Source organism: Numenius arquata, chromosome 6 (genome assembly GCF_964106895.1).
Source record: "Numenius arquata chromosome 6, bNumArq3.hap1.1, whole genome shotgun sequence".
Classification (NCBI taxonomy): Eukaryota; Metazoa; Chordata; class Aves; order Charadriiformes; family Scolopacidae; genus Numenius; species Numenius arquata.
Window position 1 is genome coordinate 56,349,280 of NC_133581.1, and position 20,218 is coordinate 56,369,497.

General features: G+C 36.3%; 1 protein-coding gene across 1 annotated transcript in view; it reads right to left on the reverse strand.

Moving 5' to 3' along the window:
* Nucleotides 1-20,218, reverse strand: part of SLC25A21 (solute carrier family 25 member 21) — a 258,464-nt gene that overhangs the window by 94,498 nt on the left and 143,748 nt on the right. The window contains exon 2 of the mRNA XM_074149662.1: nucleotides 14,030-14,078. Within this exon, the coding sequence (XP_074005763.1) occupies nucleotides 14,030-14,078 (49 nt within the window). The remainder of the gene's footprint in view (nucleotides 1-14,029; nucleotides 14,079-20,218) is intronic.

Here is a 20,218-nt window from a genome sequence, read left to right on the forward strand (position 1 = left end):
CAGGGATGAGGCATCCACAACTTCTCTGGGCAAATACTGTTCTGTTTTTGTTCTAATACTATGTATGAGAAGACTAAAGTCTTTGCCAATGGTCAATAGAGGATCATTAGGCCAGCGTATGGCAAGATGACAAGCATATACCCTCTATATTTCCAGGTTCCACGATTCTGGAGCTCAAGCTTCTTGTTAAGTATGCCCTTTTTCTCTCCTACATGAGAGCATCTAACTAGGGGAACAATTTTTATGCATGGCCCTATACTTATTTGAATATCCAGGTTTACTTCCCAGCTAGGGCAGAACGCTTCATGTTCCAGTTGGCAGAACTGACTGAAAAACTCACAGCACTGCCTAGAGAGACAAGTCTCGGTTTACCTCCTTCCACATTCCCCCCTCCCCAACTACACTTACTCTTTGTTGGACCTTTTTTTTTAAGTTTTCTTGTTGTTGTTGTTAAAATAGTTTTTGACCAAGTTAAGAAGCTAAATCTGCTGAATGCAGGGCTGGCATGAGGGAGTACGATGCTCCTTTTAGTAGCCATGAATTATTATATCTGTTGAAACTGTAATATGAAATTTCAATCCTAATTACATGTTTCACAGAAAAGTCAACAGCTTTTTGTAACGTGCAATCATTTGTCATGCTAATAAAAGCAAGCAACTTTTTCAATATTGTGCAATTTTATTAACATGCAACTTCAGGAATCCTTTATTCATTCAAATTTGGCAAAGCATTTAGACACATGAATTAAGTATTGCAGAGCTAATAAATGAGTACTCTGAAGAACAGGAATTAATTTAACCATGATTTAAATGGTTTGATGCCTCTGACTTAAGCTGTTCCATGATCAGTTGAACTGATGTAAGGGTTCACCTAAAACGAAACAGGGAGTTTTCACCCTTAGTTCCTTCTCCCCTATTCCTACTCCTTTTTCACTGTGTGGTCCTGCTCCTTTCTTTGTGGCAGTTCTGATGCTTATTGAACCCTTCTAATAAGCTGATTCAAATCACAAATTCATCAGAAACCGTCCTAATTAGTCTTTTCCTAGGATGATATGTTGTATAGGCCCAGGGGAAACTACAACAAGGTCTACAGCTTTTGTAAGGAGTGTTGCTGACATGAGGGAGATACGCATCTTGTCCTTTTAGCAACAAGGAACTGCAAAATTGGAACTTTCCATCTCATGAAACTGAAAAATAAATTTAATTATATTCCTAAATTTCCTAAGACATATGCCATATACTCTAACAATGCATTATCTGTATAGCAATAGAACTGTAAGCTGTTTCACTACTTAGATATGTCAAATTGTTCAGAGAATAAAACAATTTGGCAAGAAAAAAAAGAAATATGAAAAGGAAAGGATGCATTGCTATTCATTTAAAAATTCTCCTTTCAATGGCTAAATGAGGAAGGTATTTTATCCACCTAACATTCTTGTATTATTTTTAGCCCCCCTGTGGTGGAACTCAACACACCTTTGGAGGAATATTATTGTCCATTCTAACTGGACTTCACATTCTAAGAGAAGATAGAAAAAATGGCAATCATACAAATAAAAGTTCGTCTTTTACCTGGAGACATAGCAAATAAATACACATATACCTTTGATTAGGATGGAGTTTTGCATTACAACAGAGCTGATCTAACAGTATACAGCCACTACAAAACAAATACTTTTTAATAGCTTAATTTTCTGATATATCAACAAGCTGAATCAATTTTCTCTGCAGTTTTGCAATTGCTAGATCTAATGTAAGGGAAATAGTGGGACCATAGTGCATACGCTAGAGCAGGGAGTTGGGTGGCAAGGAATCAGTGAGCAGGACTCTTTTAGTGTCAGACCACCCTGTCACCAGATTACATGTAACGTCATAGTCCACTATAATGACAGTGTACACACACCTGCCTTTCACGCACACCTTTTGCATACAGTTTGGTAGTTGCCACTGATGACCTGTCTGGATTGCCCCCTTCTTTGTGCTAGTATTGCCTGTTACACAATTGTGTGAGGAATCAGTTCAGGAAACCATGCTGGTAAAAAAGAAAGCCAACCAGAAAATGATTAGGTGATCAGTTTTCCACTGAACTGCCACTGTCTGGCGGTGTGTCAGGGAACAAATGTACTTCCAAAGTTCAAAGTGCCGTGGAACCACATTTTCAAATGAAATATGCCTTCCTTCACTTCTTTCTAAGAAACAAAAAAGGTCAAAAAAGTTTTTTCTTTTTTTTGCTTTTCCTGTCCTAATTTGTATTCCATTTTAGTAATCTCAGTGCTATTTAATTTGATCCTTCCGGTTTGTAACCGACTCACTCGGGGAAAAGTATCATGAGACAGCAGAATAATCTAAAGACCTGCAGCTGTCTACAGGTATTCTTCCCAGCCCAACTCTCATTTGTCTTGTCCTCCTTCCTCCCTTGTACTGTCTCTGACACCTGTCTGACTTTTACGTTGAGTTGATTCAGCTCACTAACATGCTAAAGCAAGAAGCATCTGATGTACTTCCTGGGAGAAACCATCTTGATCTAGGTTGCTACACCTGCACAGATGTTAGATGGATGGTATCACATGGAGCACTCAAAAGTATATCTCCCTTCTCTCTGTTACAGACCCTGAACTACATCATGTACTTGCAGCACTTTCTAACCACTCCACTTCAGACATGTATATGGCAGCCAGTACACAGGGCATACTTAGGCACTATTTTGTCCCTGCTCCAAATTTAGGGAAATGGATACAAAATCATAAGGAATAGCAGTACTTCTGTAGTTACGAGAAGTTAGCACTGCTATGGATCAACAATCCATTACTGGGATAAGGGAAAACCAGGAAAGGTCACAGCGCCTCTGAGGCACAATCCCTTCTGTGTACTGCTCTTCAGCTGGTGCCGCTGAGCTCTGCCCCTGCCTCAACTCGGGTTGTAAAAGCACAATCTGACCCACTGCCTTCTCACCAGGGAGTCATCAGCTTACTACAACATTGCAGCAGCTAAAAACTTGCAAATATTTCCTTAGTTTTTTGGTTTTCTTTTTTTACTCTCTTGAGAAATAAATTCAAAAGACAGCTCTATTGTGCCAAGATTATTTTGGAGATGGTATTTTACTTGCATCCTACTCTACATGAAGACTCTTGTTTCTCAAAACCCCCTGTAGGCCTAGAATACACACTGATGCATCTGCTCATAAAAACATACAAAAAGCATAGTTCATAAAGATATTATCTCTCTTTTTATTTATTTATAGATTTACTTGGCACTTACTGGCCTAATGCAGTTATTTTAGGGACATACTTAAATAAAGTATTAATGGCCAACTTCTCTGAGAGAATTATTGGCATTACTACAGTTACATTGTGCTTCCAACATATACAGCTTTATTCTCCTGTATCCATAGCTTCTAAAAGCTAGCTCAAATACAAGTAAGAAAAAAAAAAGAAATGTAAAGCGATAGAAAAACTTCTGTTTATTGTAAATGAAGACATTAAATAGTGATTTTCCGTACTTAAACTATCTCCCACTCATTTTGCTACATGACCAAATACTATTAAAAGTAAACATAGTTTTTTTTTCCTTTTACTTTATTATTATTTTTTTAAAACAAAGTAGTTCCTTGCTTGTTTTATTTTAGGCATGTTCCATCCACGGTTAGAAATCAGGCATGACAGTGGTCTAATGCAAAAATTTTGTCCATGAAGAAATCAGGCATGACCATGATCTAGCCCTGGATGTGATCTTAATGTTTTATACCACTGACAAATCATTAACATCTGTTAATAACTCACCCAGCTGCTTTCTTAGATTGTTTTAAAAAATCTTATGTACACCATAGATGTCTCTAACTTGTAGCCTATGTAACCTTTCCCAGCTGCTTAATCCTTATTTAAAATATTACTTTAAAATGCACACATTTTTAAAACTATCCCATTTCTTTGTCTCTAGACTACTTTTGTAACTGTGCTAACATCTGTTCATTTCCACTCCCCAATTCCCATCTTAAATACTTATTTTCAGCATGTATTTTTCTTGTAAATAGAATCCCATGTACTTTCTCACCTCCTAGCGCTCCACTTTCTGCTTTCCGCTCTTGCTCTCATTCCACTCTATCCCTCATGGTTTCACTTGACTCATTATATTTTAAAAACAGGATTGATATAGAGAAAAGATTATTTAAAGAACTGCTTTGATTATCTGACACTAATTTAGGCTTGGGAAAAAGAAAATGGGGGCATGCCATGCATTATCTGTGTCTAAAGGGAGTAAACAGAGGGAAAGGGGAACAATGTACGGTAAACGGGGGTACAGGTAGTTGTTAGGGATGAAACTGCATAATGGAACTATTGGAACATTAGAAAATACTTCCTGGCTGTGCAAAGCAGCAGGCTATGCAGGAGCCTCCCAAGAGAATTAGCGAGAGCTTGTCACTCGGCACACTTTAAAATAGGCTGGACAAATGCTGTGGTTTGGGGCCAAGCAGTTAACAGAAGGGGGGATTGAGGAGAGGAGCAGAGTGGAGTGGAGGGGAGAGGCTGCTGAACTCAGCACCAGGATGGGGATTTTCGAGTGCTGGTATAGCAGTGGCAGGAAACACGACATGACGGACACAGACTGTAACACCTCATTTGGGAACTGGCTCTGATTTTAAGTGCTGGCTCTACTGAAGTGGTCTAAACTGCCTCTGGTACAGCCCTGGATAAAATGCTAGCAATTCTGGTACCATTCCTCATTGCCATGAACTAGCAGACGAACAGGCAAATAGATCTCCCATGTCCAAAATAAATAAATCAGATTCATAAATGATGTACAGGACAGTTCATATTACACTGAGTGCTAAGACTCTTAACATTATTTATTTCTCACTATTAGAGCATACGTGGTACTGAAGCAGTTTACATAACTAAAAAAAAGGTATGTTACCATAAGTTACAGTAATTCTTTTTTCTTTTTTTTTGACAGCATTACAATGACATATCCTGAGGCTGTGGGAATCTAAACAAATAAAGTAACTAAACACATCTATTGTGTTTAATACAAACCATGTCACACACTATAACACTACACGGTATTTTTCTGTAGAAATATAGCTATCTTCTTCCAGATCGGTCAGCTCACCCACATATCCAAAACATTTCAAACCGAATTTCATTTTTGTCATGAAGATTTGGTCATGGTTTCTGACTCATGTAAATGTCCTGATTATCTGTTGAAATCCTGAGATACTACAAAGAGAATCCAAGTGTTTCTACACTGTCCCTTATTTCTTTGGTAGGTTCTAACTACAGAAGCAGCCAATGAGCATATTTTAGAGGGCGTTTAGTCCAAGGTTCTCTCCCTTTTCTTCCTTTCCCCATCAGACAGTGCAATGAAAAAAGAACTATTCTGTCATATCAGTAACCCATGGCATGGTTCTTCTCTATAATTACAGTTTTGGAGCTCTCTTATCACATTTGCCTGTTCTGTCTAGATGAGGGTTATTTGTAGTCTCATATTATGAAAGGAAATATTTTCATAAAATTAAGATAAAAACAAAACAAAGTAAAATTCAGAGCTCTCTTGGATTTAAACTGCGAGTGCACAATGTGCAGCCGATGAAATCACAAAATGCAGTCCACACCACCCTCTTACAACTGCATCATGAGGACACAGCTAATCAACTGCAGGTTTTTCCAGTGTTAGAGAACTTAACATGAAGAAACTTTCTCTACCAAGGAAGATGTTGTAATGCTGTACCAGTACAACCAAATATGTCTGTGTACATTTATTTTTAAAACATGTAAATATATAGATGCAGATTATAGAAGGGAAACCCTCAGGGTCTTGTCATATTACAAGTTCTGCCCATGTAGTTGCCAGGAAATGTTTACATGAATTTTGTAAGTACTGGAAATCCAAACACAGAAAGAATATTGTGCCAGGGCATTAGAACGAAAACAAAATGTAAATTAAAGGGAACTGAAAGAAACTATTTTAGCTCATTGTCCAAATTGAAGGAAAAACAAAATAACATGCACAAAATTATTAAGAGAAAAAATGCACGTTTACATTTTGCAAATGACCGTAGTGAAAAAGACTGACACTAGCAGGTTGGATAATATTCAATATGTCTTTTAGTATGACTTCCATTTATTCCTCAGATCAGCTGCACAAGGAATCATCTGTAAGGGTCCTACAAGACAGAGCTGTGGTTGGGGTATGTAAAAGGACATATGGAAAAATGCACCAAAACAAAAATCTCTAACAAAATAATATGCTGCATTTCGAAGAGGACTAAGGCCACTTCAAGTCAGCTTTGATCCAGCTTCTTTACAGAAACCCAAAGCACACTTTCTGCATCTACTGGACTTAGAAGAAAATATGCAAGAACATTCCCTCTCATAAGTCCTGGTTCTTGCTCAGGCATTCTTTCGCTTTTGCTCTCTGTGGGAGACCATCCACCTGCTCCCTCTCCTGAAAAGCTCATCCCCTCATCTACTACTGCCTCTTTCTTCAATTCTCCTATGATGGTTTGCACTGGTGTAGTATGTAGATAGCTAATTAGGCATCTGGTGTTTTAATTTATTTTATTGTATTCACCTAACAACCTCAGAAACAAGGAAAGGATTCTTTAAAAATGAAATAAATATTATTGTTTGATCTTGAGTAGGCTGAAGATGGACATGGCTTATTTGGTGGGTGTTAGAAATTCCAGGTTGTTACAGCTGTGGAGTGACTCAAGAAACTGATGGTAGTTTCGGTATGGCCAGTGAAATGGCACAGACAACATGTAACCCAGCATCATGCCATGCCATGCTGTCAAAAGGAAATTAGTATTTCATGGTATTTCAGTTGTTTATGAAAACACCTGCTATTGATTAAAAAAAAACAACAGAGTAAATGGTAGAATGCTTAATTGAAATGAAAGAAAAGCTTAAGAAAAGAGATCTCTAGCAGCCTGATTTGATGATGTACAAATTCAATTTCTATCAAACAAGGGAAACGATATATGTTATATTTTTTACAAATATCTACCTTGATTTGAAATAGAGATATTATTAGGCAGTTCTGCCATTTGATCACAAATAACACAGTATTACATGAGGAGATGATGAAGCTGCATGTATACAGTTCCTTTTATCCCAAAGGATCTTGACACTCTTTATGAAATATACATATGGTATGCCTATGAATATATAAAAACCCATATAGGAACAGAATCACTTTGAGCAGCACAGCAAATCAGAGCATCTGTTTAACAGTGCACATCAACATTGTGCTTTAATTCAGGGAAGGATTTAAATTGGAATAGTATATCTAGCAGGAACTATAAGCCTGTGTACCCTTATTAATTCCTAACAGATTGTACATAGAAGGGAAACAAAGGGCAACTTACAGAGCTCTGAATCACATCCACATCCAAATTATTGTAAACTTGAGATAAGTTCTTATTACACAAAACTTGGATCTGTAAGGAAATATTCAAAGTATTTCAATGCTGAAATTCAAATGTCAAACCCAGAGTATAAGCTACAATATGCACACAAACCCTATGAACAATTGTGCCAAAGGCCACTGATAAATCAAGTAAAACTAATCCCAGAGAAAAGCCTTGACATTTGGTTGAAATAAGGACATGAAGTTGAGTTGGTCAGGGATTATTTTCCTAGATTTTTTTCCCTCAAAATGAAAAAAACGTTTCTCAGGAAACAATCAGTTTCAATACATCTTTTACGCTTCCTTTAGATGACGAGGGATGTTGCTCTCTACAGTTTCAAACCCAAACTTCTGCTTTCCTAGTTCAAAATTACTTAAAAGTAGTTGAAAAGAAAAAAAAAAAAAAATGGAAGTGAAAACTTCCAAAATTCCAAAATTAATTAAATGAAGAGTTTCATTGGCCAAAACTCATTGTTTTCCTAACAGTCTTCTGAGAGTTCAACTGTTCATTCCAATACAGAATTTTCTGGTATCCTGATAATTTTCCCAGGACAGGAAGACTATTTTCTGCTTAAAACTGTTATGAATCTAACTAGAGCAGTTTGCATCAAGTAAAATGAACTTAACATGGCCTGATGCAAACCAAGTGAGCTATGGTCATTTGGAAATCGTAACATTGTTTAAGGACAATGAACTCTTCCTTAAACCTACGTTTTTCAGAAACAGGCTCCACTACTGCTCACTCAAACAAAAAAGACCAGAAATCAAAGAGGAATTAATGATATAAAGGAAGTAGCTCTTGCAAAACAACAGATGGAATGAGATCGGAAACACATGTAGTAAGCTGAACTTTTTTAATAAGACCAAAATGACAGAATGGGAACAAAGGAACAAAATGGATAAACACGCACACAAATCAGCAGAACAGTTGCTAACTAGAAATGGGTCTGTAATACAAAGTCCAAATCTGGATTTAGATCCCAAATTATGTTCTAAATTTGGGGCTTCAGATCCGTGATGTTGGTCTAGATTTTTGCAGAGAGTGGCAAACCATAAAATCTCTATCATGACTAGATGAAAACTTTCTCCAACATTTCTAAGGTGTATTATTTACCTCATTTGTTTAATGCTGATATTCTGGATCACACATAAGATGGAAAGCTAGTTCACATGAAGATTCTGATTTAACACTGAACTGTGTAAAAAGGTGTTAAAGTAGAAGCAACATGGACTGCAATTTCCCCAGATTCTGCCAAAGGTGAGAAAGAGCTTTAAGAAAAAAACTATGGAGGTCAAATAGGTTGATCAGGAAAGTAAACTATACTTATTAATGTGTTCTCATGATAAATTGAAGTAAATACTTTTGAAAGAGTGCCTCCTGGGTCTCTCTTAGGCATTGCTTTCAAAATTGCACACCCATTCCAATGTGAGGCTGTGTTATGAAGACACAGTTACGTCTGAAAATAGAAGAATTTGTTTAAATAAAAAGCAAAGAAAATTTAAAATCAGGTGGAACTGTCATTATTTGAATTAACCAGGGAAGTATTAAAACACTGCCTGTTGAATATATATTTAATTTGTTAGGACACAAGTTACTCTGACGGATTTCCTGATAAAACAATAAACTAGACTTTCTCCAAGTCCTTTACATGGTGGTTGGCTTGAGGTAACATTTACCACTCTTCGAATACATTGTCTGGAAGTAAAAAAATCTTAATCTTCAAGTGGTATGAACTAATCTATCTCCACTGAAGTCAACACAGACCTGGAGCACAATTTTGTATTAGTCTGACACGAGAGAAACCATCTTTCTTTCAAATATTTGTCTCAAAACATATAGTGATGTCAAATTACTGCCAAAATGAAAGAGATAAGTAAATGATTCATCTAATCCACATAACATTTTTCCTGTTCACAGGACTTTCAGACACAAATCTTTTCAGATGTGTTATGTATTTGAAAGTTTTTGGTGATGTCTTGTTATTTTTTCTCTATTATTTGAAAGGACTTAATCATACACTTCTTTATATGTGTTTTCTATTAAATTCTGCCATGTAGACAACTGTTTAAAAAAGTTACAAAGTATGGTTTCCATTTCCTAACTACACAATACCAAGTCACATCCAAAATGACTATTTCTCCTTCAATCCACGTTTCACAGTTTGCATGAATACTTGCACAGGCAACAGTGAAATTTGTTTTCAAGAACAGTGGAGTCACTGAAATTCAGCTGTATAAATATTGGTGATACTCAATGAAAAAGAGAAAGCATATATAAAGGTGATAAACCTGAGGAAATATTAGTCAAAAATTTATTTCTAGTCATAGTTCTAATTTTGCAATATCACTCTTGATTGCATGCATTTTTTGAGGTGTTAAAATGTAATAACAAGGAAAATTATATGTTAGCGCATGTGGCTCGGAAGTTATCAAGCTCCTGAAAGTGTCAGTTTTATGCCAGCAACCCAGTAGTAGGGAAATTTTAAAAAAATGAACAGATTTTTTTTCTGAAAATTCAAGCTGTTCAAGGCTATAGGACTACATCAAAACATAACCTGGAGCCGTCAGACAGACCACAGTAACATCCTCCAGTTATCAGTCAGGCTTTTTTGACTGTTCCCTCAAACATTAGCTTTTCCTTGACTTCAGACAACTCCCTGTAATTCTCTCCCTTTCACTCACCAACTACACCTGTGAGCTGTTGCACAAGTATTAATTTTCCAACAATAAAACATTATTAAGTTCTGAATTTTGTACATTTGCTTAAGCCAAAACATATGCCAGTAGGACACAAAGAATAAACTCTAGCTGTAAAAGCACTTTACTATTTTTAATTTTAAAGTAATATCTGTAACAATATCTTGTCCTGTGTATCATGACCTAACACAACCTTTTGTCATCCATTGGTAAGTCTGGTGGATAAAAATGATGTTACAGCCTGCATTACACTTAAAGCCCAAAAAAGTGTTCAAAATAAGCAAAACCAATTCTTTACCCAGACTAAGACACTTTCCTCCTCACTTTCCAGCAAAGAAAGATCATCTAGGTTTCTTAATTAAAAAGTAGACTGTCTATGTCTTGACTGGATCTGTACCAGAAAACTCTTACTTGCTGCTGCTCTCCCTGCTCATACAAAGGCGCGCACATAAAGCCTTACCAAATTCTGTAAAGCTTGTGTTTAGGAGGGCAAGAACAGAGATTCAGTACTTTATTTAATCTACAGATGGATAAATTCATCATAAATAAAACAGCTAACAGAGTCTTGGTTATACTGAGACATTAAAAGTTTAGCACATTTTTTAAAATAGTCTCTCATCAGAAACTATACCAATATATCTTGTAATTGAGAAAAGAGCTTTATTTCATAGAGTAAGTGGGATTCATAGAGCTAAAACAATGGATCATAGTTATCTCCATCTAGCTAGTTCACTTACATGAAATTCTTAAAATAATTATCTTTGGTGTTCCAATAGATAACAAAATGTTTTCAAATGTACATTTAGCAAAAAACCACTCCATTAAGCATGTGGCTTGTCTATAGTTTATAAACATGCATTTATATATATATATATATAGTTCCTCCCTTGATGTGAGGAGATAAACAAGTCTAGCATTGTTACTATAGAATAATAGAAAATTACTAAACACAGAAAAGATATTGCAAAATGTTGTCACAAAAGAGCCAAACCATTTTCCAAGGTTTCCAAATAATCTCTGACAGGAACTTTCTTTTCTCCAATTTTTTATTAAAAACATACACACGGAAAGAAAATCAATGAAGTAAAGATGCTAAGCCACCACTCCAGTAGATGTGAGCCTTTGGCATCTTCCCTAAACTCCTTCAGAACGCTAACAGATCAAATAAGATTCCACTAATTTGAAAAGGTCACAGGACTCTTTCCACCAAACAAACACTTCATAGAAAAAAGGCAGGAAACACAAAACACCATAAAAATTAAGCAACAAATGGTGCTTTTATACATCTTTTCACCTAACCATAAAGAAAAAAACCCAAACAAACCACCAAAGCTGTAATAACTGGAAGTGATTAAGAAATGACAGATTATCAATACCATGTTAGAAAAGAGTAAATCCACTGCAGTACTTAGAAGCAGTGCAACAAAGGAATAAAATAAATGAAAATATATTGGAAGAAAGTCTAAATCCAAAGTTCAGAATGAAAAATATTGTTTCATTTGAACTTCTCCAAGGCCATCAAAGAATTAATCTGCTATAGTAAATTTGGACCGTTACAAAATGAAAGGAAGTGGCATGATGTTAGGAATATAGAATGGAACGGCGGATGAGATCAAAGGATATTCTATTCTTAGTTTTGTCATTGACTATCAAAATGTAAGTATTTTCAAGTACTAACATCTGTGTAATATGTCTGAATACATCTGAAAATACATCTTTGAAAATCTATCACTTGGGTGCTGCCCACTTCTCCTAAGAGTTGCAGCTAACTCAATGGAAGAATTGACTTAACTTCACTTGAAGTTTCTTCAAATGAAGAAATTTGCTTAATGGCTTTTCTACTTGAATTCAGCCCTTGGTTTCACCATGATCCATAATCTGATTTCTCTTGAACACCTATTGTTTTTTCACTTTTTTCTGCTTTCTTTTTTAATCCCACTGTTTATGGACTCACGTTTCACACTTAAAGGGTTCCTAATTTTTTTTTTTTTTTAAATTTTGATACAGCTTCACAAACATCACTGTACACTCTTTAATGCTTTCCATTTCTGGACCTCAGATCCGATTAACATTTTCACTACTAAAAGCATGACAATACCAGTAAAATCTAGAACAGAAATAGGAAAATCTGTCCTTGTATTCTCTATGCGTGGTTTCTATCGGAAAGCTGAAAGTACATCTGTTGATTGCCAGAACAGATGTGCAATTAATGCTTTTTATGATATATGATGTGGCATGTCCTAAATCATGAATGATTCTAAGGATATGTATTAAGTTCTTTCAACCAAGACTAGAGGCACGAGGATGTGTAGAATAATAACCTCAAAGGCACTAAAGACATGAGAAGTAAATCACTGATGTTGCATTGATACTACACAAGAACATGACTCCTGGTTTAGTACAAAGAGGAAAACAGGAAGAGGTAAAATCAAAAGCTTGAGAGTTATAGGTGAGTTATAGCACAACCTGCCAATATGAAGTCACTAAAGCACATCCGATGAGGACCACATGACAGCAAAGCAAGACAGCTTTTTTTTTTTTTCTTTTAAATTTGGTCTTGCATTTGTTTTGCTTGTACCCTGCTGCTTCCGAGTCTTTAATTTCAATCTTTTTATGTAAATCTTGGTACTTTGAAGAGCAAAGAGGGCCTTTGAAACTACCAGGTGTATTGTCTCTATATGAATCAACACGTGCCATACTATGAAGGCACACAGAAGAATTGCCTGTGCAAACTCCAAGCCCCAAGGAGTACCTACAGCACCGCAGCAGCATTTAACGTGGATGGAACCTGCATTAACGTCCTCTGGTGTTAGGCAATGACCACAGACAAATGGTCTCCTGCAAAATGCAAGCGGCAGAAAAGTGTATCTCAAGGTCTTAGGCAAAGCCCAGAATGTGATTTAACCAGAAGCTAAAAATACATCTGTAACAAGCTCACACGATGGGTAACTGGAACTAGAATCTCAAGTCATAATTGACTGCTTCAAGCATACTCCAGAGACCACAGCTGTCCTCATCATTTGTTTGGGGCTACTTTATCTCTCAGTGAAGCTTTTCTGATCATATGACTGAGACCTGGATAGAGCTCCAGGAGCAGTATATGGTAATTATTGGCATTGCGTGTAACACACATGGCATGAAATGTTTTCTCCTCCTTATTGTATGCTCCTGCATTTTCCTTTGCTTTTCACTTATAGTAATGCTCGCTTATGAATTGATATGAAAACTAAAAAGCATAGAAAAGCAAAAAGATATTCAAGAAACTAGAAACACAACTATTCTTTTTCCAACTCAATAATCAACATTGAAAGAGTCTTATTTGACCACATTTTTCAGGTCACTTAATCATTTATACTCACATAAGCACAAATATTCAGAAAAGAAAATAGAGACAGATAAAAAGATAAAAAAAATAAAATATAAAAGCATGAAGTTACTTAGAACATGGAACACCTTATTTTATTATTTTATCAGGTCTCAAAAATCTGTGAAAATTATTGTGGAGGCAATACGGTATTTCCCAATTACATATAAAACCATTACTGCAGTGGAAGGTGTTACTGCCCTTGGCAGGGGAGCTGGAACTAGATGATCTTTAAGGTCTCTTCCAAGCCAAACCATTCTATGATTCTATAATACATAAAGTAAGCAAATTTAAATATAGCCCTCTTCATGTTATAGGATTTTCTTACAAAATTAAAAATACATGTCATAAACCAGATTTAACACCTTTAGATGACCTCTAATCAGAAACATGTCATGCTATTCAAATTCCATCTGTCAAATGCTGTAGATACAGGTAAGTAAATATAAATGCCATTAAAGGCACAAGTTACCTTACTTGGAGAAGTTCTAGCATTTTCTTTTTTGACAGCTCCTAATTTGGATATCTTCCAGTGTCAACAAAACCTGTTCAAGCAGAATCTTACCTTGTTTTCACTACATCAAGGGGATGCATCAGGCAAATTTCTACAAGACCTATAAAATAATAATAAAAAAAGGCCTCATAAATATTTGTACAAATAGTTTAATTTTCATTGGCTCCATTATTTTTGAAGTTTGAAAAGTAAAGTAAAAACCTAAATGTTTCATTTACGATACAGTACCTATAAACCTCATATATTAAACATATTCTTCTGGAGTATATTGGAACTGTCAGGGATTTTAGACAGTAAATGGTGCTAGTTTTTCATTATAGTGGGGAAAGTGAGTACTTAAGCTATGTGATCAATTTAGTCGTAGCTTTTGCTCAGTTTTATGGCTTAAGAATAGTGGGAACATTTGACTGGCATCGTAAATACATTGTCTTGCTGAAAGTAGCGAAGGAAGGGACTGCAGGTTGGCACTGGCTTTTTGTTATATAAAACTAATCCCTAAGGACACTGCTATTATGCAAAACAGCGCTGGGGCCTCAGGCAAAATTGATGTTAAGATGACAGCAGATTCCTGAGCTGGCTGAGCTGCAGCCTTACTGGTTCTTCATCCTGTCCTGCTCTGTGATGATGCTGACGCGTAGTCCTGGCTTTTCCCCTTCCTGATCCACTGCTCATCATGAACACTAATATTCACATGCTAGGGACTTTCCATGTCTGAGAATAGAGGGTGTGAATATGCCAAGAAAGAAGAGATCTGGAAGATCCCGAATGCACCTGCCACCACTGGCTTCAAAGTTGGTTCTTTTATTTTTTCCACCCACCTGACACCTCACAAAAAGTCCAGAAGTTTACCACCCACATTTTGCCCCTGCTCCCCAGCACACGTAGCCAAGAGTTTCTCTAAATTTGCTTGAATTTTCTAGGCTTGCCTACTCCTCTGTCCCTTTCATATACCACCCTCATTCCAAACAGCAAACATACAATAAAAAAGATGTACTTATCAGGATCACAGTAAAAGTGTATTTTTGAGATCTGTCAACGTGCAGAGATAATAAAAACAGCTACACAATTTTTAAAGGATTTTGAAATGCTGAGAAAATACATATGTGTATGTCCAAGATACTAGATTACCATGTTTTTGAACTTTCTGTGCCCTGGCTTATTAAGACCCTTAAGCATCCACAGTCTCTTTTTACCCAGAGTAATAAATTTAATGCTACAACATGCAAAACCAGTTTGTGAAGACTCTACTTACTATAATGTTTGAATGCACATATTTCATCTACTTATTATTATAGAAAAAATAATTACAAAGCTTTTGTAATACAGAATGTGTCTTTTGGTGATTCATGGTTAAGCTTCTAAAAAATCTTGATTCAGGAAAGTATTCTTATTCAAGTTAAAATATTTGCAAATTCCTTTCTTTATGCGTACCATACAGTCCCACTGAAATTAAGCACATGCCTGTGTTCCACCAGCTGCTCTTCTGGTTCAGATATCACTGTCTTAAGGTCCAGATCTTGTCCTCTTATTTAATGGCATAGAATATGGCTGAGCTCAGGTGTCACTAAAGCTAAACAGTCTCTAATACCAGACAATTTATTACACTCTAGGCTGCTCAACTACTTTCCATTCTAAGCAAGGCAAAAAAATTAACACAAAGTGAAAGTCTCATTTTGAAATGTTCCATACACCAACTATTGAACTAATGGAATTTGCATTTTGGCCCTATTCTTTGGTGGACTTGATGGAGAGATTCTTGGTGGGCTTCATGCAGGAACCATGTTCTGCTTGGGTAGCGTACACTGCAGCACCGGAACTTGAGCTCTTTTTTTTCATTACTGAATATAAATCTAAGGAAGGCTTAAAGTTTCAATTATTTTAGAACTAATAAGTTTAGAGTTTCAAGTACAACAGGGAAACTGTGGGGTTTTTAAAGTTTATATAAAAAAGGATTAAATTCCAAAACATTATCAACATTCTACTCCAACTTTATCCACATTTTCTGAGTAATACAGGTACTTATCTAAGTAAGCCTTTTACACTGAACCAAAGCATTAGCAGAGGGAAGATTCTCATTATAGTAAAAAAAGAGTTAGCCAATAAAAACAAAGTTTTTAGCTCAGCCTGTATTTAAAATAACCGCTTGTTTTCTGCTTCATATACTTCATATATCACATACATACATTATTGATAATTGTTATATATTCCTCTTAAGGAGGAATAATCTATTAATATAACAACAAAGGACTGCAAAAGTTTTTGTACAAAATCAAGTAATTTTTGGACTTAGTAACAGAAGGAGGGCATAAGCAGTAATGCTAAAATTCTCAACGACATGTATTTGAATAGGAGTTTACATGAATGTTAGTGCAGATGTTAAAATGTTCAAGCTGAATTCTTGACATAAAATGCTTGCTGAGAGTTCTAATTTAACATATACAATTTTCCTGCTTTTCTATCATTCCACTCTAATGTATTAAGCTTGCAAAACACAAAACTGGCCAGGTAACCACTTACGCCTAGCTTCCTGCCACTGTATTTGAAGGACAGTATTAAGTTAATATTTAAAACAATCGTTTTGTTGTATTTTCTTTCCACTCCATGCAACGCTGTTTTGTTTTTCAGTTCTGGATAAAAGGAAGACAACATAGGTGATATCAAAGAATATTAATACTAGTAGTCAGGAGAGTCAATAAAAATAATGCAATTTAATATTTGTTATATTTTTTCTAGAAAGCAAAAGCTGTCCTTATTTCTGAACAGGTATATTTATCGCTGTAATTATTGCCCACGAATGACTTCCATTTTACTAAAATAAGGCCAAATCACATGTCACATAAGAGAACATAGACTATAAGTTTTCTATCCCGATTCTGTCCCAAAACCTATAAACTATAGGTTATAAAACCTATAAACAGCTGCCAACAGGTGCTTTGCAAGGGCAGCTGCAGTCAAGGGCTGGCAGGGGGCATAGCCTATGAGTTTTTTCCTTTCCAACCACCCTCCTTTTCCAAGTTCTCCTTCCCTCTCCCCCCACTTTCCCCAACATTTTTGATCCCATTTTTGATTCCATCTTGTTTTGGCAGATAGAGCCTACAGTTGGGGGCCAAGCATGGGGCCAGGGGTTGTTCACCCTATTCTGTTTTTGCAGGATTAATGTCCATTTTGGGAGAAAATTGTACAGTGCCAGAATTTGGCTCTATTTTCTTGGTCCTCATAGGATAATTTTTAATTCAGGCATTTTTCCAGCAACTGAATCAGATGAATTCCAAGGTCCTTGGCAAGAGGTCTGTTTTGATAACTTCAGGATTCTATTGGTTATCTGCCTTTTTCAGCCTTTCCTTTGTCTCATCATTTAATTACACGTTACGTTTTAAACAGCGTATGGTTATTTGATTTCACCAGACAGAACTCTTCAAAAGATGCTGGGATTATAACACAGCTCTCTGAAGAGCACCGAAGGAGCACACACTGTGTAAGACACAAATGGAACAGCTACAAACACAAGCTACATTTTTCCATCTACTATAGTAGTCATGCAAATCATTACAACATCCTACTTGATAGCCTGCCCAGAAAGTGTGGTGGCTCTACTAAATTACAAGCACTCTGAGATGTGCTCAATAAAATAAAATATATTGCTCTTTCTTTAGCTAATGTTCATCAGCTTTGTGACAAATTCAATTAGCACTATGAAAATCTAATTTGCTGAACAGCTATGTCAGGGTGCAATATATTTTAACTTGTCACACTGTAAAGACTACTGTTTACAAACTTCATTTCCATGATAAAGTAGTTAACATAGCTACAGATAGATTGCCCAAAAACATATTCTAATTGTCCCATTGGGTCTCCTTGGTGATGTCACATGTGAACTAACCCAGAGTGATTTATGGTGGCCTAATTATGTTTAGAACAATTCAGATCCAACTAGCTGAACAAGAGCCCAAAGGAAATATAGGAAAGAACAATTACTACGTCAGTCCAACATTTGTTGTCTTCTGGGTGGGAAAACATTCCTTGTGCAAACTGGATACTAACCATAAAACAAGACATAATCAAAATCTGTGTCTTGAAAAAATAACCAGCTGTCATCATTGACATCCTCTGAGCGTACACAAGTGGAATATCAACAACCAAGAAGGGAGTCCAGAATTCTATTATGTAAAATATTCTGCTCGTTAACTGAGCCCATAGAGGGAATAAAATGACAGAAAATGCTGATCCCCAAACCAACCCTCCTCAGTAAAGTATTTTCCCTTTTCCAACTAATATCTTCTGGTTTTAAATCATTTCCCATTATGGATTATATTACATTTTCCTCTACAAGATTCACACTTAAAATTTCAAACTGGCAATATTGACATACATCTCTTCAATGCAAACATTTTGGTGACTGGTGGGTATTTTGAGTTCCTTGTCTGTTTGTTCCTCTATTCCATCACATACGCAAATCTTGTATCAATAATCATACAACATGGCCTGAGAATGCTATGACTGTTTAAAATGTGCTCCAATTATCCATTTGGCAAAAAGTGAAAGTTTGAGATTTCAGCAGCACGGGATTATCACTCGCCTCATCTCCCCAAGTGTTTCCATACTTTGCTGAATAGGGAGAAACAGAATGAAAACTAACTAACAGGACTTGCTAAATAGCTCAGATAAAAATAGAATCATTATGGCTTTGGTTTCCTTATGGCTCTCCTTAGGAGACAAATTCTTGTCTTCAGGTCTTCTCTGACCCTCAAAGACATGAACTGAAAAGTGTCAAGTGCCCATGATACACACTGATTTATCTTCCAAAGAAACCTGAGTAGCTCACCCTCTACATGTTTTCTGCATAGTACACCCTGAACACAGATTCCAACACAGATTCAAGAGCATGATCCATGTGTTAGTTCAGACAACCCCCTACAGCGCAGAAGTCATTATGCACCCTCCTCCCCTTGTGTTACTCATTTCCCTGGAATAACACAGTCACTGGAGAAACACAACAGAGAGGAGACTGGTCATAGAAAATGTGGCAATAAACACATCAGGCACTGTATATTGTATAGCTGGAACAGTTGGTATTTATTTTGGCTTTTACATAGATATAGTTATAATGTAAGAAATGATCATAAATATTTTATGCATACTATGTACTTCCTTTTGAGAATATATGTCTGACAGAAAGAATCTTATGTTGATCTTTGTATTCTAATAAAAACAATGGCAAATTCCTCTTAAATCTGCTTGTCTGTTGGCTAAAACACTTTATTTGACAAGATGAAGCACAGAACCTCTTCCTGATTGTAATAGCATTATTTGAAGAATAATCAATGCCTGGAGAAAAGTATCCCTGCAGTCAATTCTACACAGGCTAATTTCTATAAGCCTGCTGTGCTCCATCTTCACAGATACATACAGCTTTTACCTATTGTGTAAGGGCACACATCCCTCAGAAAAGTCCACAAAATGCTAGGTTCACTGTGATATGTGTGGCTGACAAGGCTCACTCCGTTCCTAGGGAGGTGGTCACATATTGTGCCCATCTCAATTGTAGTATGTGTCAAGTAGGCTCCAAGGAAAACTATACAGCAGTATGCATGGACTATGCTGGAAAAGATCTACATATTAGCCTTCACTTAAGAAAGTGACACTTATTTTAACTATTGCCCAGGATTCTATTTAGCGATGTGGTATGGGATTAAATAATGGTACCCCGGAGCTCCTCAAAAACATTAATTAACCTGTTAGGTAATGAGCCAAATCAATGCTTTCCTTAGAAAATGTGGAGCAATAGAAAGTTACTCCAAAAAGTACTCCATAATGGCAATGCTGCATTCATGAGTCATTCTTCCTTAGAGACCTTGTCTACACTGCAAAAATATACTAGAAAACATGTTAATTAAACAAGATGTTGAATATGATTTTTCCCTTGGTGTGGACAAGGACGTCTGTGTTTAAAAATGTGTTAGCTGATCACAATTAACCCCAGGAGGAGCTCTTGGTTTACCATCGTTGCCTAACACATTTTAGAAGAAGGCTTTTGCATGCCTACAGGAGGAGTTGGGTCATGCTCAACATCTTATTAGGTAACAGTGTTCCTTAATAGACACAACCTGTCAGTGTAGCATTACTATCTGGAAACTGAGGAATAGCAGGGTTGGCAACAGTGATTATCTAGCTTTCAGAAATCCCCAGGACTTCAGCAGCAGATGGAAAGTTCTTATGTTTGGCCTGTAACATTTGGGCCGA